Source organism: Papilio xuthus, unplaced genomic scaffold (assembly GCF_000836235.2).
Source record: "Papilio xuthus unplaced genomic scaffold, Pxut_1.1 DF827777.1, whole genome shotgun sequence".
In the NCBI taxonomy this organism is placed as follows: domain Eukaryota; kingdom Metazoa; phylum Arthropoda; class Insecta; order Lepidoptera; family Papilionidae; genus Papilio; species Papilio xuthus.
In genome coordinates this window covers 5,075,964-5,102,799 of record NW_013530872.1, presented here as the reverse complement: position 1 = coordinate 5,102,799, position 26,836 = coordinate 5,075,964, and the positions used below count along the sequence as shown (strand labels likewise).

At 31.4% G+C, this 26,836-nt stretch overlaps 1 protein-coding gene across 1 annotated transcript; it reads right to left on the bottom strand.

Annotated features, from left to right (window-relative positions):
- On the bottom strand, positions 1-26,574 carry LOC106115719 (acetylcholine receptor subunit alpha-like). The gene is made up of 2 exons (XM_013309180.1): positions 26,386-26,574; positions 1-159 (listed from the first exon to the last, which is right to left on the bottom strand). The coding sequence occupies exons 1-2, from the start codon at positions 26,572-26,574 to the stop codon at positions 1-3; spliced, it is 348 nt and encodes a 115-aa protein (XP_013164634.1).
- Positions 26,575-26,836: the final 262 nt, after the last annotated feature.

Genomic DNA, 26,836 nt, shown 5'->3' with positions numbered 1-26,836 from the left:
TCACTTATTGTAGAGCACGATGTCGGGTCTCCAGATGTGGTCTGATGGCACGTGCAGCATGTGCACTCCGCCGTACTCGCGCGGCTCCCAGCGTAGCTTGTAGTCGTACCACGACTGTTCTACCCACAGATTAGTCGTCATTATCTGGTTCTTTAAATTCTGTAACAAAAAATACAACATTTTAATTAGTTTTTATTTTAAAAAAGCCTAATTATACTCCTGTGACCAGAAATAATTAGAACCGAATAAAACCTAAACTCAATAAATAGTCAAATAGCTTAGGCTACAAGAGAATATTTGGAATGGTCATACCATATAAATCTAAGGAAAGATATGATATTGTTGTACAAAGTTCATACTCGAGCACTACTAAAATTTGAATTAAATTGATGTGGAAAAATAGTGAATTTATTTACAAAATTCTGGATACGTTTAATCGAACTTAAGAATTAAAATGTGAAGTTTTTAAAATCTTTTTTAGATGCAAAACAATATAGTCCACAAGGCAACTATTATCCAATATGTAAGTAAGCTATTGGAATTTGGACACAATCAAACTAGAGTTACAAGCGTGCGACAATCCTATCATATGTACGATAAACCACAGTATTTACGCGGCTTGTTAATAACGTTACTCGACATCAAAAGCGATTCCCAACTGTATATCGATATAATATATTATTTAAGCCACCAAAAGTTATGTAACGGAGTATTCATATATATATATTCCAAATATACTTTGTCAAAATAATTCATTTTAGACTAGACTCTACACCAAAAACTTCCTTCCGCGGAGAACTAATAAACTGAAAAATACAACCTGAGAATAGTGTAGCTTCCTAGCAAGAATTCTTCATATCGGTTATGTAGTTTTGAAGCCTATTCAATGCAAACAAATAATCAAATCTTTTCGCTTTATATTAGTATAACTAGATGGTATATACAGCCTTATATGTCTTTGGCCATGTCTACAATTTGTGTTTTGTTCTGACCAATCTATTACGATTGTTCTGATAGAGCTTAAGTTATAACTACAAAGGCACATATTGTGACCTGCCAAAACTACATTCCTTTTGTTCTCCGAGCACGGAAGCAAAGTCTCGGAGTGTTGTTGCAAAACAGCGAGTATACCCAAATATTTTAAGAGGATTACTCTGAGAGTCGCTTTGTTTTGTCGCTGGATGTGAGTACAGTCGCGTACAGTCAGAACAACGACAGTACTCCGATGCATTGCTGTCTTGCTACTTTTTGGTACATTTGTGTAGTCAAACTGTTTTGTTTTGCTTAAAACAAAAGCTACATTATTTATAAGTCGCAGCTGTATTTTACTATTATCACCAATTTTATGTGTAAATTCTAGAAATGATCTTTTCTAAATTATGTAATCTGCCTGATGTATTATAAGTTACTATTGTTATTATGTAAAAGCTTTAAAAAATCATATGAAGAAACATTCCTATAAGGGAGTGCGGCACTGTTGCATTTGACTCCAAATAAACGGATATCGATTCGATAAAATACAAATGTATATGTTATATGCTGAAATATATTATAAAACGTGTTAGAAGCTGAACAGTAAAACAGATTATCCGTATTTCAAATACCAAAAACGTGAGATCTAAATTCGCAATACTAAGGGAAAAGCTTACATCATGAATCATGTATGAGTCATCCAGAAGGCCGCCGCGTAATTTTTCCAGATAAAGCCTTTTAACACTGTTAGCTAGAAACAAATTTATCTCAACAACGATAAGATTGCTTTTACATTGAAATACGTATTTTCCGTCACGATTCTACGCTTTCTCGGAAAGTTCTCAAACAGTGGAACTTTCTATCTTAAAAATTCAGCACAACGCCAATTGCGGAACCCTTATTAACGATACAATTTACACTTATAATAATATTTATGTGGCAACGAAATATTTAAATAAACACAATTAAAATTTTTACATTTAAGACTTTAAAAAGCACCACCAGACTCGTAAATAAGGCATTAATGGACAAATAAAAATTTCCACTAACGAAATGCTTAAGTTAAACTCTGAGTGTGGCAGGTTTAGGGATTTTAAAAAAAAGTTTAATATTTATTCGTGTATAAATGGACGCCTTGTTGAGCTTTAAAAGGATACTCGACTACAAAAGTCCTTGAGGGCGCCTCGGCCATTAACCGAAACGCTTTCGTTATGAATTTCATTTTAAGGGAAATTCATTGAAACATTGTAGAAAGTGTATTAAAAAAAGGAAAACGAATCATTGACTCAGTAGTTTTGTACTAATTGTAACTTTATGACTTCTGTTTGAATTTTAATTGCAAGCTTGCATAGAACATTTCACTTTAAATTCATCATCCGTTTAACAAAAAAGATTAAGCGTAAATAGTTCTTACTGTTTGACAAGAATTTCACCAGAATGACGTCACCTTTTTCTTTGAGCAACGAATTCTTTGATGTTGCAAGTCATTGCTACTATTTATTATGTAACCTCTACAACATTCGATTGAGCGTGACAGTACTGTTAAAATATAATTTTCCTATTCTGAGTCTCTACCAGTCTCTACCAACCTACATTTATGTGAAGCTTAATTTTGTTACTTAGTTTAACACCCAGTTATTATTAATCTTATTATCAGGAGACAATTTTAACATAATAAGCTGCGCAGTTTTTTTTAATAAAAAAACCAAAGAAATACCGTTTTACAGTATCATCGGAGAATGAATTTACATGTTTTGACGTCGAGAAAACACATTTTTCTTCTTTAAAAATTTATTTTTACGCACGAGGTGCTACATGCGGTTAACGACGGTATTACTTTGATGTTATTTACTTTAAGTGATGAATTATCATCAAGTACGTACGTATAATCATATATTTTTATACATAGATCATAAAAAAGTGTAAAGATATCATGTAAAGTATTTAAAATAAATTTTAATCCCTAACCTATATCTAGTCTTAGTTCTATAAACGAAGTATCTGTCTACTAAATAAAAGTTAGAGGCAAATTTAATTCTGCCATATGCCAGTTGAACGTACGTCGTGCCGCACCTAGAAAACATCGTACTTTTTTCATTTCCGGGAGATCAATTTCGAGTGGAGTTTTTTCAAAGCTACGCGCAGCCCGACAATTTTAACGGGATTACAGTCCCACGCCTTTTGTTTTGAATACCGAATGCTACGCTCACAATTGGTATGCGAAAATCTATTGTACGGCTATTGTTATAAAGTGCTATTTACAATGTTTCTTATAAGAAATATTTTGCAGCAACCTTTGAGATTTTTCAGTACATTGTGATAACACGAAAAGTCGTAACCATGTTTATTGTTTTCTAGGTTATTTTTTTAAATGTGACACAAAGTTTATTTGAACTACGAAAACAGAATATTTTTGCGATCGTATCCAATAAAAATCCTCAATCCTCAACCTACTCGGAGTTCGCAAAGTTGTTTTGTGAGTTTGTTGTGGTTCGTTTTACTTTTAAGTAACTTTACTTGTGATATTCTGTAAGATCATCTTCTAATGAAGTTCTTGGCAACGGGTGAATTCGAGTCAGTCATTCTCAATCATTTCCAAAAGTAAATTGATAACCTAAAGGAAAGTGTACCTAAATACTACATAAACGAATGGTTATAAAATAAAAACGCGTGAACCAAACTGATAAAGTCAAAATAAAATGTTAGTATTGATAAACAGTTTTTTTTTAATTTGTTTAAATTATGCCTGTACTACTTTTAAAACCATATTTGCTATTAATTTTAAATGAAATTAAATCCAAATTATTAACTGCATAGTACCTGTCTATCCTTGTTTTATTTTTTTGTAATTACGCTTTGTTATCTACCAGTAGATAAATAAACTTCTTTTATAGTATTATTAGAATAATTATTTGCAACCCTCGAGAAAATATCTAAGCTATAAACAAAATTCAGTTGTACATTTATGCGACATAAGTAGAACATTTTATATTTTAACAGCACATTTAAAGCGACTTATTGCCAGTTATCCGAACCATGAATTTAGAGGAGCCTGTCACATAAACAATGTTCCTTCGTGTTCGTAAAATTTCATAGCACTGTTCCCGCGCTGAAAGAAGTTAAAGCCGATATTGCTCAACAATATTTCTTTTACCTTTTCCTACCAACTTTCAGACCATAATACGTTCCGCAAATAACTCAAAGGATCCTGTTTGGATTTAATATTTCATTCCGGTGTAGTCATAAGCCGCGTTATCTCCTTTATTTGCAGCCAATTGCCGCTTTGTTCAGATATTAAAGTAGGCGAAGTTCTGCAAAAATTGTTACGAGTAACTTTGTTTAGAGAGAAGAAAGGAAAGAGTTTTTTTATGCCTAGCTTAAAATTAGTATTTGCATAAAAGGAAATAACTAAGTTCTATGTAAAAATCGCAGTGTATCGGACAAGGGCGGAGATAATAATCAACATTACAAAATTTTCTTTATCTATATAAATGCTATTGTTGTGTTTTTAGCTCACATGTCCGATGTCGTCGCCGACTAATTTATATAAAAGTTAAAAACGTCATATCAGCGGTAACATCAAAAAAGGACTTGTTAAAACTTACATTATATGAATTCAAACATTTTTTTTTTGTAAATTCTGCTTCATGAAAATTAAATTTCCTCTATCATTACTTTAACTTTAAATAATAAAATAATTTTAATAAAGAATATGAGTTGTAATAGATTTAATGGATACCGTAACAAATGATGCGAATTAAATAAAAGTTCAATAATTTTTCTTACATTGCGAAAGGAATTTCTAATTTCATTGTTAAACAGTTGCATTACGTCTCAAAGAATCTTGTTTGAATTTAATATTTAAGTCGAGTGAGTCGTGAAATCAAATAGTTACCTGCAATGTCGAACGTTTCACTGCTTTGTTGACTCTATAATATTCCTTTAAAGTTATTTCTAAGCAATTCAGTTTCGTTTTTAAAATAGTGCATAGAAATATAAAAGTCAGTACTGAATTTTTCTACTACTAAGATAGGAGGAACGACAGTTTTTTTGAAAAGGTGGCACAATTAATATCTTTATTAACTAAGTGTTTTTAGATAATATTAAATAAAAAAATAACAAGTGTGTTTGTAAGCGACTTAGTTTATGTCCTACGTAAGATTTGTACGTTTTTTACAACTTAATAAGACTTTAAAAACCACGTAAAATGCAGCAATAAAAACACGACTATTATTTAGATACGAATTAAGAGATAATGGAAAACAAAATCAATTGATTTGTCTCGTTTCAGAATTATCATAATTACATCTTAAGTGTTGTCTGTAGTCCCGAGGCAATCTTTTATTGCGTAATTTCGTCGGACACTTAATAAAATGAGGAAAGAATGTTGATTTTATCTCGCGCTACGTGAGGTCCCACAGATTCTTTATTGGCCTAACACTCGATACGCTGTGTAATTCAGAATTCATTTAAAACACGATTTAACAACACAAAATTTTGGTGGCTCACAACTTCATGTATTTTGTAATCTTTTATTTACCTTGCAATGTATGTTAGTTCCCGAGGAATTTTGTAACTCAATTTTGAAGCAGATACCTTCAACCAATTGAACTGAATTTTCTGCAGACCTATGTATAATATTATATTATGATTTTTTTTCGGAGTCTTAGCATCTTACATTTACATTTACAGATATATTTTTTAATCGTTTTAAATAAGTTATCAGTTATTATTTGGTATCTTTTTAATTATTCACTAGTTTCAATATTTTTCGCTCCGTAGTACAAACTACGATTTAAAAAAAAAACGGGTCTCGACAGACAAACGGTCAGACAACGAAGTGATCCTGTAAGTCCCGTTTTTTTCCTGTGAGGTATGGAAACCTAAAAAGTATAGAGTTTTACTTTCGTTGCAATATATAAGATTTAATGCACGGAAACAGAGTTAACAAACACACGGTACGGAAATGTTTCGAGTAAAGAGAAGTTTACCTTGTTAATGCGGCCCTGCAGAGGCAAGTTGTTTGAATAATTCGTATTCGCCGTTCGTTACAAGGCGGTCGCCTGCACGCCGCAGCTAAATTTTGATTCTCATTTATTTACAGTCGACAAACAATTTTGTAGTTGGCAAAACTGTTCAAAAGTCGTTTGTTGCTCAAATTATAATGAAAATGGTTTGTGAGGTTTTTTTTACTTCATTTTTAATAACTGTCTTTTATAATTTTCACTAAAAAAGAAGAAAAAATTATATTTTACAAAAATTTTATTTTTTTAATTTCTTTTAGTAAAAAGAATAGTAATTTAGATGCTTTCTTTTAACATAGAATGCATTATTCATATATTTATTACCGTATCCTTTCTCTAATACACTGACAATATTTAAGAAATATCGATATTTATATGTATTCGTGTTGGTTTTTAAACCACCTAAAAGATTGTGATGAAATTTTTATAGCGAGTGCGTCAGATAATAATTTTTGTGCCCCAATTTTTTCTTAAATAAAAAAACGATTTTAACATTAATAACACTTGTCTTGTGTAACTAATACTAGATCGTAAAAAAACTTTTTACCTATAAAAGATACGTTTTTATTTTAGTTACTTTATTGACAAAAACAAATGAGCTTTGGCTACATTGTCTGATAATGTAACAAAATATATTTAAGATTTCTTTTACTTTTAGTCAATTTACGTGGTAATTTATCCTGTATAATATTCCAAGCAAAATAAGTTTATAAAAACGTTGTAGGAAAATTTTAATTTAGTAGAAGCCACGTCGATAAAAGCTGAAGCGAAAATTAAAAAGTAGAAAAGTGAGTTCAGACTACGGTTAAAGTGTCGTGCAAAATTAAAATTTAAAACATTCAAATTCTTTTATACTGCGAGTCGATAGCGGGAGGCGAGTGGCGATTCAACAGTTCTGGAGCGATTGCTCTCCAGATATTATGAAGTGTCGTTAACGAGCTAGCCTCGTCAACACCCACATTGCATTCTGCGCCTCATTGAAAATAACTAAATATTATTTCCATGAAGTTATGATATTTTCAGTTTTCTCGGTTCAATCTTCAAAGTCTTGCTTTTCATAAAATAATACGATTTTGAATAAACTTATTGAACTGTTTGTGTCTCAAATAAATGAAAAAATTAATTGGTGAGATGACTTATTATTATATTCTACCATAAAATTTTATCATGTATTAATGACAGAATAAGTGCAATACAGCAAATCATAGTATGATAAAAGAAAAATTTAAACTAAATATAATATACTAAAAAAGTCTGAAATAAATAATATTTCTAGAATAAAACGCCGGAACTAAGCAACGGAAGCTTTTAGGAAAATACACAAAGATCCGGAACAAACCTAAGGTAACGTTAGAATACAAAATGAAATCCAAGATCTTGTGAGTAAATAATAAAATATGCATTATGGTGATTGTTAAATATTTGCAAAGTACTACTAAGAATAGCAAACACAAAAGTGCAATAAAAAACTACGTATTGTCGTAAACTTTTGTTTTCGAATTACTGTGTTCTTGGTATTATTACGACTCACCACCTACCAGATAACTAAGTACTGTACTAAAGTTAAAATGCGGAGTGTTTTTTTATTTGTGTAGAAAAACTCATTCTTTTTTTCTCTTCGGTCATGCTTATATATACGTTTACACTTAGAAGTAATAGTAATTAGAAATGATTTAATTTGATGTCAATCTCTAGCGCATACTGTGGTCGAAGTTGTAAAGAACTATTCACAAGTCCAGGAAACTATCCGGAGACAACAGCGTCGAGGCGCAATAATACAAAGCGACGGGAACTGGAGACAGCTCTCTTTGTTAACTGTAATACGACTTTCCTTAATGTAATTGGATCATTATAAATGCTACTGGTGTTTTTAATAAGCCGGGTAAACGCATTCACGTTCAAAACAACAACTAGAATATTTTTGCATAAAAATTATCAATCAACCTTTCAAATAAATATCATATAATTGGTTGTATATATTATCGGTTGTACATATAATCGGTTACATCCATTATTATTATTTCGTTTTATTCTCGGTACTAGTTCCCAGTATCAAAATATGTTTTTTAAGTAGGTACTACAAAATGTATCCATCGAATTAAAGTACTAAGAACTTTGTTTCCTTTGAAACGGAAAACGGAAAGCTAATATATGCCTTCTGTACTTTGAACTTTTTTTCTCATTTAGCAAAGTATCGGAGCGGTCGCGACCCAATTTTTGAATTTCTTGAATGACGTTGACGTTGTAATATTTTGTCCAATTATTGCGATGGTAGGTCCGTTCAGATTGAAAGCCTCCCCTCTTTACAGTTTCCGCGTCGCCGCAATCCCGGCTTTTCTTCTCTGTGTCGCCTACGGATTTTTCCTTGCATTTACAATTTTGAATAGTTTCCTACCATCATTTCATAGACTAATGTTTATTAAATTTTGAAGCTATTATACCGTTTATGTCTGCTAATAAATTATGTTAAACTTAAAACTATAGTTAACAACTTAGCGAAACTTAAAAGTTAGCTAATAAACTGTAATATTATAATTACAGTATAAAAGTACGGCAGCATATTTCTGATTTTGATAACAATAGTAGTAGTAAAAGTTAATGAAATTCAAGATTATAAATCTTTCTGTAATTTAAAATATTTCTGACGCCGCGCATACAAAATGTAATTTATTATTTTAATATACATCTAACGATTAATTAATATGCATGTGGGTATGAAAAGTGAACCCATAATATACACAGAAATGAATATGCACAAACGTCATGTGATACATTATCTCTTGAGAGAGAGAGGACCTTTATCAACGGCGGATAAATGGAAAAAAATCCGTTTTTTAAAGTAGTAGACGCCACAACATCAGTTGCAAAAAAAAATATTTTTGATACAACATGATCGTTCTGGATGGATTTTTTTTAATAAAGAAAAAATCTTGCAGTAATGAAAACACGACCGACAACATTTTCAATTTAAAAGTGTTTCAAGCAAGACTTTCACCTACAGTCTTTTTTGCGTTTCTTAAGCAAAATACAAACATTTATCCTAAAATGTACCAAAATATTTTAAGGTATGCTATAAAAACACTTCCGAGTAATTTTCTTTATATTTTTAAGTATAATAATCTTTATTCTAATCAATTTAAGTTCAATATAATTTAAACTATTTATATTTTTAACAGATTGATTCAACCTAATTTAAAATGTTAATTTAAAAAATATATAAATTACCTACATTAATACAACCTGTGTTGTTTTATAATCACTTCTTTGAAATCACTGGAAACAAATTAGCGAAAAGCATTATACCGTTAATTAATTAAATTGAGATTAATAATTAATCCATTGATATAAAATTTCATCACAGAGCTTAATTAAATTATAGGTATATTAACCATTGTGTTTCCACTTTTTCAAAAGGAGTTCATTAAGGAATATGGTCACATCTCTGCTGTACTATAATCGCCTTATTCGTATATCTTTTTATATGTATTCATATTAATATAATTGGATAGTCTGTTTGTTATAAAAAGTCATATTTAGAACACATAACCTTTGCGTTGCTAATAATGAAAAACCAATTCTTAAAATTATTGTCTGTATATTTGTCTACAAGGCCGCGTTTAAGCTTGTTCTAAGTTATCTCCGGAACGGCTAGACCGATTTCGACAGGATTTTGTCGGGAACTTAGTTGACGCACACGGATATATTATACGCTACTTTTTTTTATAAAAATTCTGTTCTGACGGAAGCCCGACTGCTACTTTTTAATAATTTTTATTAATACATGTGTAAAAATGGCTTTTGAAATAGGAATGAATTTTCATTACGTTTTTCTCGTTCCCCGTTTTATTCCAACGCGAACTGTTATAATACGGAAGTGTATTTTAATCGTTATACCCGGCTTACTTTTTATAGCAACACTTGTGAATACAATGGGTTATTGTTGAACACGCACCTTGTACATTTTTATATTTCATATCTCATTTGTACATATTAAAAAATATGAATGACTTCTTTAATAACAAAAGAGGCAAACGAACGGTGGGATCACAACGGTAATCATCGACGCCTATATACCAGAGGAACTGCTGAGGGGTTAGATAAAATGCATTCGCTTCGAAGCGATTCCACAGCGAACTTCAAAAATGCATGGAACTGGCAGACGACAATCACGTGACTTATCGAAAGTTATTGTCTAACTCCTCAGATGATAAAATAACGAGGTAAAGTGTGAATTACTAGGCCTAGAGATTTGTGTACATAGTTTTTTTAATTTCTTGGCAAGCTTTATTTTACAATCGCTTACTATTATTATAATATTTTGATAATTTGAGTATATTTTTATATCAGTTCAGGATTTATCTTTGTCTGATCTTATTATATTAAAAGTTACATCGTATCTTGATTCCTAATTAATATTGAGATTTCATTCTTAAATCTTCACTAAATCTAATTAAATTATATGCACAAAGTCCTAACAAGACGCCTTATTACTTTACTAGCTGTATAAAAGAAAACTTAATTAGTAGCCTATACGTTCCTCCAGACTATGTTCTAAATCTATGCCACATTTTAGCGACATTCATACAGCCTTTCTTGAGATATCTTCAAACATCCATCCATAAAAACATTCGCATTTATAATATTAGTAAGAAGTAAGATTAGAATTTTATTCAAGAAGACAAACACATCTGGAAGATGGGCTTCCATCAAATCTCGCATCCGTTGTTCTTACATATCTCAAATCTAGAGTAGTGTGGTGCGTTCATTGTGAGATAATCCAGATACAACAATTTCTTTCCCTACCAGAAATTTATAAGTGTAATAAAGACAAGCTTTTCAGAGACAAAAGGCGAGAAAGAATAATTTGTGAAGAAAAATATGACAGGGCTTTATGAACGTCATAACTGAAGTGTCTTAAATATTTCAAGGAGCTTATGTTGCGCCTTATTAAGAATGGATTGTTATAATAATATCCTAAAGTAAATGATAATTAAAATCCTTACAGAAAAGAATGAACAGACGATACTGATAAGAATTTTTATATATAGACTAGCGGACCCGACAGACGTTGTCCTGTCTACACGTCTTTAATTTGAATATATTAATATGAAGTTAATATTTGATGAAAATTGTGAATCTAAACTATTCCCAGATCCCCTTGAACACACACAAAAAATTTCATCAAAATCGGTCCAGTCGTTTGAGAGAAGTTCAGTGACATACACACTCACAGAAGAATTATATATAAAGATACAAGTTAGATTTATAAAATTACAGGAAAATAATAACAAGGACGAATTGATTGTTATAAGCTGGAAGGTTATATGAGAAAAAAGAAAATAACTACATACAATAGATTTACCGTGTTTCCAAAACAAAACTAAAAATAAAACATTTTAGTCAAAACTGAAACAAGAGAAGTGACATAAATTATCATTCGTGTAATGTAGAACACTTGAGAGTTGAGTAGAAGTGTGTTTATGAATTCTGAGTCTGTGAGAAGGAAACATTTAGATGAAACATTTCCGTGAATGTTTGGGCGACGTCGGGCTCTCTGCGGACAAGTGCCCTCGTACTGAGTACGACACGAACGTTCTACGACTACAGACAGTTACTGTAGCCCTCCTTACTCCCCTGCCCTCGAATATACGTACGAGAATGGAATTAAATGTAATGCAGAGCTCACAGACTTATGATTCTATGAAATAATCTTGCAAAAAGGGTTGGGCTATTATATGTGGTAGATAACTGCTTTAGTCGTAATAATCTCATAGATAGGTTCTATTTATATGAGAACTTACTATTGTTGCTAATAATAAAAATAAAATTTTAATACTTTATTATCGGTAATAATAACTTTAACATGAACATAACAAAGATTTGGTATATATAATAGAAGTAAATTGAGTAATATTAAGCACTCTGAATAATTTTCATTTGAATTTTACAAAGATTCGTTACATTTTTTAAGAAATCTTCGTATTTTTTTACTTGTGTATTTTATGTTACAAATCAAACAATAACAGTAAACAATGTTACAATTGTAACAATAATATTTCGTAACATTCAAATGCTGAAATCCCAAACGATAGCTGTAACATTTGCTTACAACGGAGCCGAGGATGCTGTCATAATATGGATTTCGAAGAATGCTGCGGTTGTTTTCACGTTATCTACTATCGATTTGTAAAATGTTTGAAAATAACACGTACAAAATGCATGAATTTTAACGCATTATGACGATTCTTTAAAATATATATGTGTTTTTAAATATTGACTAGGTTGTGTATACATGTAGCAAAAGAAAAGTGGAACATTTTCATTAAATTAATAATAAGATCAAATTAAACTAAATTTTAAACATAACCTAAAAACAAATAATATAAAATAAGAGAAGACTTAATTGTTTATAATCAGAGTTGAATGCTGAACGTAAACTATTGAGCCTATTAGTCACTTTTCATAAAAATTTAACTTGAATTTCTTTTAAAATGCGACGCTGAATTAAAATAAATTTGAAAAGTTGCAGAAGAACATGTACCGTTTAAATTGTAGCGTGAGTTAGAGCCGACTTTTCATTCGACTGCAAAGCATGCATGCTTATGAATATATTTTGCGTAGGTCCGCCGCTCTGATTTATGCTATGACATTCTGCTTCGAGAATTTTCCACTTTTATTTCAACATTAAGCATTAAATAAGTTATATAAATAGTTGTAAAACAATCGTAGCAAAGCATCCAAGCTTTGCCTTAACAAAGCGAATAGCAAACATTTCTGTTTGTCATTTTAAAAATCTTTAAATTGTCAGTTTATCCAGAACATACAAAGAATAGAACCTTTCTATACTGTTTGTAATATTTTTAATTGCCAAAAGTATCTACGCTATTGATAAAAGAGATTAGAACAGACTCGTTTATATTTTTAATTTAAAAACATAGTGCGTTTCAGTCATTAATTATATCTTTTTTGAAATTAGGATTATTTCTTTCATTTTCTACAAAAATAAACAATAATAAACACAACAAATAATCTAAATTCATGTCATGTTTTCCATTACAATAGCTTAAGTTAAAGTGAATATGATAAAACGGAAAACCTTTTTCATAATTCGTTCCAATCCCTTCGGCGCGTTCCTTGCATTCATATGAACTAGTCCTACTGATTAAATTACTCAGAAAAATACCTTAAGGATGGAAACATAAAGCTGCTTTTGGACTGAAGATAATTCTACTCTCATAAGTGATTGTAATCATATTACTACTTACACTAAAGATTTTTCGAACAATCTTGGCTTTAGGGTTATAGATATGATTAAATTTGAAATTATACATTTTTATTCCTTATTAAAAATATTCAGAGGTCAGAATAATTATTAAACATTATTTTTTTTATTAAATGTTTTAAATAGCATGAAAATAAGCGTTATGACGTCATGAATAGTTGAGCAACGAAATGCATTAAATTAATGCTCACAAATAGCGCACCGACTGTAACGAGATTACTCAGTTCAAGCCCGGACGCTCACTGCGAGCTGCGACTGCCATTGCGACACGATACCCCGGCTCGAGTTTTTCATTCGAGGGAAATGCTTGCTTGCCTTTGAATACATTATACTCTCAACGATTACGCAGCATATCTGACTTACATATTATAACCTGTAAAGACTTTTTTTTTATTTTACATCTACAATGGTAAAGCAAAATAATGTTAAAACTAACATCCAGTTTTGTTCCTAAGCATCTTCAATCTAAAAGGTTGTCATTAAATGTACAAATATGCTTAATATGTTTCTAAACATTATAATTTTTAATTCTGATTAATTCGTTACATTTATCTCTAAATCTTACTTCTTACTAATATTATAAATGCCAAATTTTAGATGGATGGACATCTATCCAGGATGTTTGTTTGAAGGTATCTCTGGAAAGGCTGAACGGATTTTGATAAAAATTTCGGATACATATAGAACATAGTCTGGAAGAACACATAGGCTACTTATTATGTTTTTTTAAATGCCGCGCGGACGGAGTCACGGGTGACAGCCAGTTTTCTAATAAATGTTTACAATTGAGCTGGTTAACAATTGCCAAAGATACGTAATTCCAAACATATGAATTTAACATATCCTTAATTCATTCTTTAAGTTATCAAATACTATAAATATCTACAATACGTCACTGGTGACCATTTTATGCCAAACCCGTATGTGAAAATAACGTTACTGCAATCGATAGTTATCAGAGCTATCGGTCGTCGAAACCTATAATCGAAACCGAGGCAATATCGTCCAACAGCGCATATACGTAATTAAAACACCATCTGTTGGCTAGCGTAATTCAATTTCTAAAACTTGTTACACGTTTTATACAGATTGGTTACATATCTTTTTATATCGTTCAATAATTAGATTTGGTATCAAATAAATACTCACGGACGTCTCTCACTGTTAGCGTCATCACTGTTAACTAAAATTTCACCTTGGAACTATTGATTAAACAAACTTACTCGAAAGAACGCTGACAGACATACTTAACTTAAAAAGGAAGGTAGTAGTTTTAAAAATTAGTCGAACTCTTTAAAACTTCATATCGTTATCAATTTACGAAGTCATAATATAACTAGAAAGAATGAAACGGGATAATTGTTCTAAAATCTGAACATTTAAAAAAATACGAATTAAATTATTATATTTTCTGGTATAGAGAGGAATAACTAAGATTCTTTTATATGCAAAGATGATAGTTGTTGGGTACTTTGAGAAATGATTAAACTATATTTATTCATATAAATTAAATAATGAACGATTAATGACCATGTTATCTGCTTTAGTTAATATTATTAATAAGCGTGTAATGGTAAACGACTTTTTTTCTAATTGGGGTCAATGCTACACAACAAATGAAACGTAAAATTAACCTAAAGTTAACTTGATAAATGCTCCTCCATTATTCCCTGTCTACGTTCACGTCTCCCATCAAGCCGACTAATTCGTGTTTCGGCTAGTTTTTATGTCGGTACTAAAAAGTTTCTACAAACGATTTTCTCTACAGCGATATCGGCTAACCGCACAATGTGCTGGATCATTCAAAGTTAACGTTCTTGATCGTTTAAGTTACATTATCTTACAAATTGAATTTTAAATTTATAGGTTCCAGATTTTAATCGATCAAGATGTTTTTTTTAACCCGAGAATGTTACAATATTTCTCTAAATTGTACAAAAAGATTTGTTCATACTTATTTTCACAAAACCAAGTAGTGTAATATTTCAAAGATGGCTTTTTGTACTAGAAATGTGTTAAAAAAGGATCTATAAATATTTAGTTTTTTAGGTTAAAACTACGAAAGATGCAATGGTCTTTTCAAAAGTTAAGTAAATATGTTTTTAATTATTAACAGATGAGTCTGCAAATTGACAATACAGATTATACCTAATGAACAATATTTAGTTTACTCTTAAATTTTTAAATAGATTAAAAATGTTACAATCCTTTATTATTTTTATCACATTAAAATGTTAATGAAATGAAACCTTACTAACTCACCTAATTACTTTTGTAGAGTAATCAACGGACTAAGAATATTAAAAGAATTTCTGCCCTTTTTCACCGTATTTTATAAAGATATTAATTTACAAGCTTTCAGCTCGTAACTTTGTCGGTGGAGGCTTCATTAAAATATCCTATGAACGCAGTGTTACTTTATCATAGTACAATGTTTTTACTGACCCTATTTTTTAATGTCAAATGTCAGAGGTTATTGTGCCTTTATTATAGACCAGCTTTGACAGCATGTAGACATGATAGAAATAGAGATTCATACTTCAGACATTATTAGTTAGAATCCGTTGGCGGGAATAACGTGCTTTCGTTACAAAGTCCAGTGTCAGAATGATAAGGAGGGGACATAAACGTCGACATTTTAGTAAGGCTAGTGTTGCGTCAATACACTTTCACATTTTCTGATTTTCTTCCTAACAATACATGTAATAGAACGTTTTAACATGCCATTTGTTTTGTTCTTTAACGCAGTTGGTAAGAGTTGATTTATCCCTTCCATGTCTATATTATTCTGGTGGATGCATAGGAGCCAACTAAAAACCAGGTTCTGTTTACTGCATACGCTGAGCTGGTTTCTTTTGCTACACTTTTCTTTAATTTTTGTTATGTGCTTTGTGTATTTTTTCTCTTGTATCTCTGTGGTAATCATTTTGTTTCTTTATTTAGTTCTATAATATTCGTCACGATAAAAATGTATTAAAGCATGTTTTTGTCTCTCTGTTTTTCCAAGGAAATGAGTGAGATGACATATTAAGTACAACTTGATACTGGTTATGCTCGAATAAACATTTAAATGTAATCCAGAAACCTTATATTCATAAAAGGTTATCGTAAATGGTTATCTTTAAGGCTATTCAGTAAAACCTTTTTGCAATAATCGAAAGTCTACCTTTACCAATTGATTCTCTATAAAACGCAGCCCACGCCTCGTTTAGAGAATTGTTTTGAGAGTTTTTATAAGAAATATAAGAAGGTTGTACGTACACAAATTGCTGTATAAGTGATAACAACTATTTTCTAGTTAAGTGACGTAATTTCTTGTATAATAAGATTAAAATATTTTTCATAATATTTAGAAAACTTATGCTTTAATTACTTACGTCGTTTTTTATCTCACTTATATAGCATAAAACCTAATTGGAAACTTGATTGAATGACATTAAGTATTAAAGGCGAGCGAAAAAGAAAAAAAAGAAAGATGTTAATGTTGCCAGTCTCATCTCAAGGTATCTTTAACTAGAAATGTTATTTAGGTCAGCGGATATTACAATCTGCTTCGGTGGCTTTTTAAAAGTAATCCCTAACTTATTGTGTGATTCTAGAATAATAATAAAAATCTATGCATATATTTGAATCTTATATAAAATCGAACAACTCTTTAGGAGGGTTTTGTAATAACGCAAAAGAGCAGAAAACATCGTGTATCTTTAAAATTCCTTTTTGCTAAAGTATTGTGACATAGTTATGCTATTAAACTGAAAAGTGATACATGTTTTTAAGATACAAGAGTCGTCCGCGACTCCGTAAAAAAACTTAATTAGTATCTTATGTGTTCTTCCAGACTATGTTTTATGTGTATGCCAAATTTCATCGAGATCCTTGCAGCCGTTCATGAGACACAAACAAACACCCATTCATCCATCGATCTAAACATTCGCATTTATAATATTAGTTAGATAGAATTGTAAGCGATGCCATTAAAACATTTCTAGCCATTAACGAAAGAAGGTTCTATTATTTAATTAAGTAATTAAGCTCACAACAAAATGTGTCAGTGTTACTTAAGATTGATACATTAATTCGCCTGGATAACAAAAAGATAATGATGTAATTGGATTTTCTTTACGGAAAGTTCTTATTGAAAAGTGAGCTACCTCGTGATGCATGATGCAGGGAACGTTTTAAATAAATAACTTACAATGTTATAAATATAAACCTGCTAAACGATTAAATGCAAAAATGCATTAGTGGAAATTAAATAAAAATAAAGTAAAAAAAAAACAATTTTGTAAGATACAAATCTACAGCTCCGAGCTGTGTAAACCAAACAAATGTTAAAACATCTGAGTTATTGACTTAACGAAATAAAAAATATTATGTTATTATTTTATTTGGTACTTAAGTTGTACCAGTGTAATATTTTATTACATTAGTTATATATTTAACAAGCAGCAAAATATGTTATTATTTTGTACACAAAATTAAAAACAATGGAAAACAAAAATGTATTTCTTAATCTCTGATTTCTGTCTTTGCATTTCTTCCGAAATAAACAAAGAAAAAAGTTTCCGTCTTTCAAAGAGAATTGGCAATTACTTAAGAGGTATCCGATGCGGACAAGACATTCCAGTAATTAGGGTCAGGTTAATGAAACTTCTTAATTACTGACAAGATATTTTACTTTTTACTCGAATCTTGTGATCACCGGCATCATAATAAACATTTGTTAAATGAAACTAGCAGTCTGGAGGAAATTGGATTCGTTACTAAAACCAAATAAATTGACATAAACACTTACCCTTGTCATCCTCGCAGCGATTACATGTAGCTATTTGCTACAACGTATTTCGTTTTAATATCCAAACATTTCCTTATACGCGACTCCAAATGGATACCTAAACTTTACAAACCACTCTTAAGGAAGAATAGTTTTTGATACCATATGTACTTCTTTCTATAAGATCTACAAGTCTATCTTAAGACCTGTCGTGTTGTACGGATCAGAATGTTGGGCCACCAAGGTTTCGGGTGAAAGAGATTGCATGTAGCTGAAATGCGTATGCTAAGATGGATGTGTGGTGTGACAAGAAAGGATAAAGTTAAAAATGTGTATATTAGAGGAAGCTTGAAAGTAGCACCAGTGATCGAGAAATTGAGGAGTAAAAGATTAGCGTGGTTTGGACATGTTATGCGTACATCATCAACCTGCCCTTATCCCTATTGAGGGATGATGTACTTCTTTCTTATGTACATATGTAAAAATGAATCCAATAAATGAATGAAAAATATGTAAAGAAGAAAGCTTTAAAAATTATTAATATTTTTTTCTATAAAACGTTTTTTTTATAAACCTCTCCATTGTGTAATGCTTTTCAAAGTAGAATGAAGGGCGTGTATTGTCTGATAAAAGCTATCGCTGTCTTACAAAGACTCAATTTCTTTTAGCAATCTGAAATATACTTGAGAGAGTTCTTCAACAATTTGTTATTGTCTAGTGCAGCTTTTCTCTAAGTGTGCTGCGCAGAGCCCTAGCGCTTCGCGAAGCCTTTCTAGGTGGTCTACGAAAATAGGTACTGGTCATAATTATTAAAATACTAAAGGGGTTTCAGAGGAAAAATTCGTCGCAAGTTTATCTAGGAAAAAATAGACGCGAACTGTTCAAGGAATACCAATAAATCTAGGTTTCATTATTTTAGGCCTTAGAATCAAATCTAGAACCTAATGTTCCGTTAAATACTCAGCTTTCCAAAAAAGGTCCGTAGTCAAAAACTATGAGAAACGCTGGTCTACTTGTATTTATAAATGTAAGTTTTTGCTGTAATTATTTTTTTTTTTTATTTCCTATAAGAGGAAAAATATTATGTTTTGGTACATTTTTTTGCAGTGAAACCCCACTGTATGATTTGCTAATCCTGTTTTTATTGGTCGGTTCAACCATTTCTTATGTTTAAGAAAATATCATATTAAAATAAATAAAGAAAAAAGCCCAAGTGTACACAGACAGGTTTTGTAATTCGAAGTGAAATTGTTTTTCTGTGTTTTATTATAATAATTTTATTATAATAAAATGTTAATAAATGACATTAAGCGTTAGAACAGACTTAAATAATATATTTTCGTTTTAAAAATGTCGTTGAATAAATTTAATATTTAGTAAAATGCTGAACTGAAAATAAAATAGCGTTCGTAGACTAAAAGCCTTTAAGTGAGCCTTTCAATGGAGTCAAAGGCTGCCAGATGATAACCGGCATTGGCGGTGCAAAGACCGCAAAAGTAAAGAAAATTGTAGAAAGCTTCCATAGGTAAAAGTTTAATAAAATATCTCGCTTAAAGAACTCACAATCTTCTAAATTATTAAAGATCATTGAATTTTTCTCATTTTAATATACTTCGAAACAGAAAAATATCGACACTCGAATATAGGTAGAAATCTAAACGTGGTAAGACTCGTAAATATTGTAAAAGCACAAAATTTCATAAATGTTTGCTTTAACACATTGTTAAACAAATCAAATTAAATGTTTATCATTTTCATATCACACATTTTTTACGGGGTTTATATAATTATCTACATATTATATGAGCTGCAATAAATTTTTGATATTTATATTGAATTATAACAATCCTTATTTCTTAGCAAATGGAAAAAATAAACTTGAAACGAATTATTCTGTCTAGTAAATCAATATAAGTTGGAAGAGCGGGCACTTTTACATTAATTCGTATCATCGCCAATGTTCAATGTGATTCTTTCGCAATTTCAACTTCTCCATTTATACGATAAAAGAGTTTTCTTTGAGCGAAACTAAATGTGATACAAATTCCTGCAAGAACGAGCGGCATGGGCGCTATAACATTGCAAGTTGGAGTAACTCATTTTTTGCAGCGTTGCCTGTAACGAGATCAACTTTGCTTAAAACGACTTTGCTTTGAATTTCGAATAGAAATTAACTGAATAAAAATAAATCTTTTAAAAGTTTACAACAGCTATCGTATTTCATTAAAATTCAAATGAAAAAGAAAAAGAGGTCATTTAACAATTGTTTACTGTTACAAAAGCTTTTACAAAGAAATTACAGTACCTTTTTACATGAAGGTTTTAGCGTTGAAAACCTGTTATATGTCTAAAATTCAAAGTAATAAGCCTATAATATAATAATTTTAATTTAAGTTTTAAATAAATTAGAATAATAGATCATAGGTAAAAGTTTAAGTTTATTAAAGATCATTGAATTTTTCTCATTTTAATATACTTCCAAACAGAAAAATATCGACACTCGAATATAGGTAGAGACCTAAACGTCGTAAGACACGTAAATATTGAATAAAGCACAAAATTTCATAAATGTTTGCTTTAACACATTGTCTAGATAGATGCGCATTTGTAATTAACTAATGAAGGTTTTTCATAGCATAGCGTCTGTCCAATTGTCCGATGTTTCCTAAAAAGTGTTGCTGACAATGTTTGCAAACAACTATTTACGTTATGTTAATTGTTATTTCCAATCGTTGTACTGTTGTCAAAGATCAATTAAATAGATAAGCATTGTATTATTAATGAATTGACATTGGGAATTATATTGATAACAATTAGCTTAAATCATGTGATATAATATTTAAAATTTCCATTAGGTTTGGGAAAAAACAATCTTACTAATATTATAAATGCGAATGTTTAGATAAATGGATGGATGTTTGTTTGAAGGTATCTCCTGAACGGCTAAACCGATATCGATGAAATTTGGCATACATATATAATATAGTCTAGAAGAACACACAGACTACTAATTTTGTTATTTTTTAATTCCGCGCGGACGGGGTCACGGGCGACAGCTAGTATTTGATAAAGCGTAAGAATCTAATCATCTATCAGAATTCCATTAACATATGTTTCTGTCTGTAGGTCTATTCAATGGTTTTGCTAGGTTTTGTCGACGAGTTATCGCAAGTTAAGATTTGAGGAAATTACAAATACCTATTTTTTGAAATAAAAAAAAAATATAAATTCAGTCTTTTACAAATCGAATTTATGATTTTGCTAACAAAATTTGTATTTAACCATGACATTAAAACTGCCGTAACACACAAACTTTCTCTGTTTTTTTTTATGAATTAAAGAGATTATATTCCATGTTTTAATATAAGTTTTTCATCTGTGAAAACTTTCAGTGTCAGATAGTGGAGGCTCAGAGTTAGATCGGACAATACGCGTTAGCGTTAATTGCACTTGAACTGGCATGAAGTATGTCGGAATAACACAAAGCTTCGAATCAGAGGTTAGCGTTAAAGTGTTACGTGTAAAGTGAAGATGTTCTCTACAACAAATTAATAATATCATACTAATTGCTGTTATTTATTTCGTACGATGTAATGAGTTTTAAGTAACAACATTGTTTTTGAATCAATTTTTTTGTAGCTACAATTTATTGCACGACATTATTAAATGGATGTACAGATTTAATTTTAAAGCGCTACACAAAGTTTTATGCCGCATTCTCCAACACGAAAAAAAACCTTAAGAAAAATTATCGTAAAACAATTTGAATTATCATTACTAATGAAACTGTAATATAGTTTTTATAAAATGTAATTTAGTTTAGTATTGTATCTAAATTACTGCAGGCAATCCCAGTAATCTCCAATACGGTAACCCTGCAAGATTGTTGCCATTCCCTTCAACACGTACCTCGCATACCTACGGCTTCACCCCGACAACAAGGTATTCAAGTAATGTACGCCCTTCACCTTATATAATTAAAGGTGAATTTCGTGTGCATTACAGAACATGCGTGTAATTTTATTATTATAGTTATACGCAGCTGTGAACTATATGTGTATTGCCGGTTGAATCGTAATCTATGCAAATAAGGTAAATGGGCTGAAACTAACTTCTATAGATGCCCTAAAATTGGAGGTAAATACAGAAGTATGAGCCCGAGGAAAATTTACGAAAAGGATTATTTCCCATAATAAAATAAACAAATGTATACCATTTTAATTAATTAATTAAATATATTCCTCACAGTCAACAATTTACAGAATTATATGTGGATATATTTTAAAGCAGATTTGCTCTGAACTTTACGTTTGAAGCGGTCGTTTTAAATGAGTCTCCGAGGAGTTTAGACGTTCTGTAAAATCGAAAAGCAACTCGTTATTAAGCCTCAGGATAAAGTAAAACACTGCGCTTTGCCGGTTTTATTTACGCCTTAACTGTTTCAGAATGTACTTTAAACATTTATTTATCCAAAAACAAACTACAATAGGCATTATGACTGTAAAAAACGATTGAAGTGCTGCTTTTACTTTATTTACAGCCTTTAATTTTTTTGAGTTTCACTTATTTTAGATTGCAACTAAAGCTTTGTAGGAACCGAGGATAAAAGTCTTTATAAACATAGACTCAAGATTCACCCTTTACAATATAGAAAAACATTGGCAGATTTGCAGTAACGTACACGCAAACGTTTATGTTAGTTGAAGATTGTAGTTGCCCCAGCGAGAGTTAGGCCCAGTGGTGATTTAGTTAATAATAAAACAGGGAAGCCGGGATGCCGAAGGTTTACGGCAACCACAATTTACACAGACCGCTTATCTCTACGAAATTTGATACATGAGCCCATTTGAATAATTTAATTTGATATTTGTAATGGTTATTTCTAGAAAATATAGACATAAACATATACAATAGGGATTATGACTTTAATACAAGACAGTATTGTTCTAATATTTAAGATAGAGATATTTAAATAATATCTGAACAGGTCAATTGGGCTTGACTCCGGAAATACCCACTTTTAGGGCATAGGTCATTTTGTAAGTAACCGTATGTTTCACCACCTCACTATACGTACCCACTGAAGGGCTGGGAGCTTACCCTGATTCACCATTTATTCATTTAAAAAATGTGCCAACATAATATAACGATGTTTTTCAGATTACGCTCATAGTATGACAAATATGTACTTTGTCGAACCAAATCCAAATCAAAGTAAGTCTTGAATTATTTATAAAGCACATCCTTTTGATGTTCTAGTGATACGGGAAAAGAAAGTCTCAATGTAATCTTTTTTCTTTCCTAATTTTTTTTTATCTATTATTTTAGTATTTTTGTTGAAAATATAAATTAAAATAGTTCACATTTTTTGCTCTACACTTGTAAGTATTTTAAATATACAATACTAAATATAAAATATTACAAAATAAATAGTTTATTGTTGGAGTTACTTTTTGATCACGTTGTCTTAAAAAAATCCTAATTTCGAATAATGGAGTGCCGAATATTAGAATTATTAATATAAACCGATTCTCTCTGGGCTTATTCTATAATCTCATTTAATTATGAGCTTATTCTAATTATCGTTTTTGCGAGACTAACGTACAGCGATTGATTTTTATATAAACAGATAATTTTCACCTAAATTTCAACAATGATTACTAATTTCCATAGTGAAAGTTAATTTTTTTTTAAATAAATTGGCATAGATTACAGCGACCGCTATTAACATTGTAGTATTGGAATCTGGGAATCTTGGCTCTCAGCTGTACTTCAAAACGCAATTTAAAGTTTAATAGTTTAACGCTTCGGCTTTAATTAAGTTACCATTTTCCCACATATACTTCGCACTTCAAATATAGTTTGGTTAATTTGTATAAATGAATTATTATTTTTAAATTATTCATACACATATAAAGATTCGGACTCTCAACGAAGATTGAGATTGTATAGGAAACTAGCTGTCCGCGACAAACTCCGCGCGGTATAAAATAAACTTAAAACATATGTGTCAAATTTCAGCGAGTAGCATACAGCCGATCTCGAGATACTTTAAAAAAACATCCATACATCCATCCATCCATCCATCCAAACTTTTGCATTTATAATATAAGATATAATTATGAATATATTTATGTAGTAAGAATAAATATAATTTTTAAGAAGTCTTCTTGTACTTGAGTGATTTTTGTAAAATACACGCACAAATGCACGTTTAAAGAGTCGTAAAAATTACATAAATATATATTTGGTGATAATAAAATTACAAATTATGATTATAATATGAAAAATAGTAAAATACAATTTTTTTTCAACACAATTTAAACGGTTATTTTGTTTTTATTTTATAATTAAAATAACATAAAAAAACTAAATGCAATATAACCATAAAACTGCGGTTCAAAAGTAATTATTTTTTCATTTACGATATAGATTACTGTCACTAACTAACGCTTGCCGCGAAGCTTTAATACCCGCTGGTAAAGATCAACGCCTCCTCTTTCATGCATATTTTATTACATAAGTGTATTATTTTTACCGCAATTTAATGGCAAGTGTATTATAACGTAATAACGCGTTAATCACATAAGTGATCGTAAATTATATTTAATATCTTTATTCCTCTAACAAGGTTTTTAGATATACATAGTAATTATTTGTTTTGAGCGAAGTATAAATATAACTAAATAAGACTAAAGACACAGCAGTTAGGACCCAGCATTGTATCTTTGACTAAATTTGCAATTCAAAGAGAGTTCGTTACCTAAATATTTATATAAAATATTTTGAGAACTACCAAAAAACTTAAATCTTCTTACTTTAGACTTCGTATATAAATTCTAAAGCTACGTAGCGTTGTAGTACTGATAAGCACTTATTAAATATTACTTAATGAGATTGCAGAATCTTGAACAATATTTACAAACTAGCAACATAACTCGTCTATCCTAATAAAATTCACAGTCGATAGAGAAGGCGGCATGTGAGCTGCGTCTTGGGCGTACTGTAACAAATGGTAATAAAATATCAGGCCATTGTTTGCGCGTGCTCCCGAATATCAAAATAAATTCAACGCTTTCTCGTCTCGATGATTTGAAGCATATTGCAAATATTATCTCATATATCGTTAACATATATATTTTATACTATAATATAATACTTATAGTACAATTGATTTCAAATTTAGATTTGTTTGAAAAATATCCGTTTTTTATCACTCCATAAATTGATATAAACAGAAAAATGACACTTATTGAAAAAATTATAAAAGAATCTTGCTAAGTAAATAAATGTAGAGTTGTTCATCACTCTATTTTCCTCATCGAGTAATATATTTTTGAAAAATAAATTGAAACGAAAAATATAATTTTTCAAAAACTACTTTATTCAATTAAGAAAATAATAGAAGTGCTTTGAATAAATTCTAGCAGAGGATAAAACAAAGAACCACAGTTTATCGAAAATATTTAACACTATAGTCGTAGCTAACTACATTTTGTAGGTGTATGCCAGCTATAGTGTCAGCTCTGTAGTCACGCCAACGATGTTACATGATTTCAAATTCCAGTCATTGAAATGCAGAGCGCAACGTTTTTAGATACGATTCCTGAAGCCTGAATTACCATCGCGCAGGATGTTCAATAATTTATTTGAATCCTAATAAATTGGAAAATACCTATTAATTTTGCAAGGGTTAGTGAATTTAAATCGCCTCTTAGCATCGAACTATTCAAATACTTGTTTTTGGGTAATAATTATAACAATAACTGCAATATTCATAGCACGTAGCCGTCGCGTAGCTGCAATCGAATAAATTGTGTCATCGTCACCAACATCGAGGTGATTTCTATTGAAATCTGTAAGGTTCGTTTTAATGACTCTTTATTCAGTGAATTCCGATAAAAATTTTACATGCATCGTATAATATACCTTATATCGTTAGTCTGAATATCGCCACAGTATCTTACATCTCCCTATTTCACAAAATATTTGCGTCATTTTATAAAAGAGGGTCTGTGATGACTGATGTTCATTTTTCTTTTATATTTATGCCTGAAAATATGTTTCTTTCTTAAGTGCTGTCATTCAAAATTACGAAGAGACAGACAGGCGGCGTGCAGGCGGGGAAGTACGCCAGAGGGGAAGGCGAGTGGTCGCGACACTCATCTCCATTCCCGACTCCTCAAGATTTATGTTAAGCCGAGGTGTCCCACAAAAAGTGGGTCGCGTGCCGGAGGCGTTGATTCGTGTCTTTTTAAAATTGGAAATGGGGCTGCACGCTGCCTGCGCCGGCGGTGGCGGTGCAGCGGGAACTAGGTCACTTGGGGACTTACGACATCGATGAGCTGACTCAGCTTAAGCTTGATGCAGACGCGCAGCACGTCGGTGGTGTTGACCACTGGCCGCACCAGCTTGTTGTAGTTGGAGAGCAGGTCGTCGTAGAGGCGCTTGGCGTCCGGGTTGCCGGCGGCGACGGCGCGCGCCAGGCACCAGCCCGTCAGCCACCACGCGAGCGTACCCATCAGCTCGCACCTCGCAGCGGCGCGGCCATCGTTACGTAAGGCGCACGGGAGACGCGCGACCGGGCGCGGCGCGGCACTGACTGCTGCCTGCCGCCCCGCGCCGCCCGCACGCCGCCCCCGCCCGCCCCTCACGCGACCCTCTCGCGCCCTCGCGCCCTCGCGCCCTCGCACCACGTCAAAGATTCGCCGCCCGTCGCGAGACTCTTTTGCATTTTGTCCGTGTTCCCTCTAATTAACACTAAGCGTTTTACTTCGGTCGCTG

Excerpts from the sequence above, each read along its gene's own strand:
- LOC106115719 (XM_013309180.1), bottom strand. The coding sequence starts at position 26,574 with ATGGGTACGCTCGCGTGGTGGCTGACGGGCTGGTGCCTGGCGCGCGCC. Across the intron at positions 160-26,385 it reads TGAGTCAGCTCATCGATGTC|AATTTAAAGAACCAGATAAT; the intron begins GTAAGTCCCCAA and ends TTTTTGTTACAG.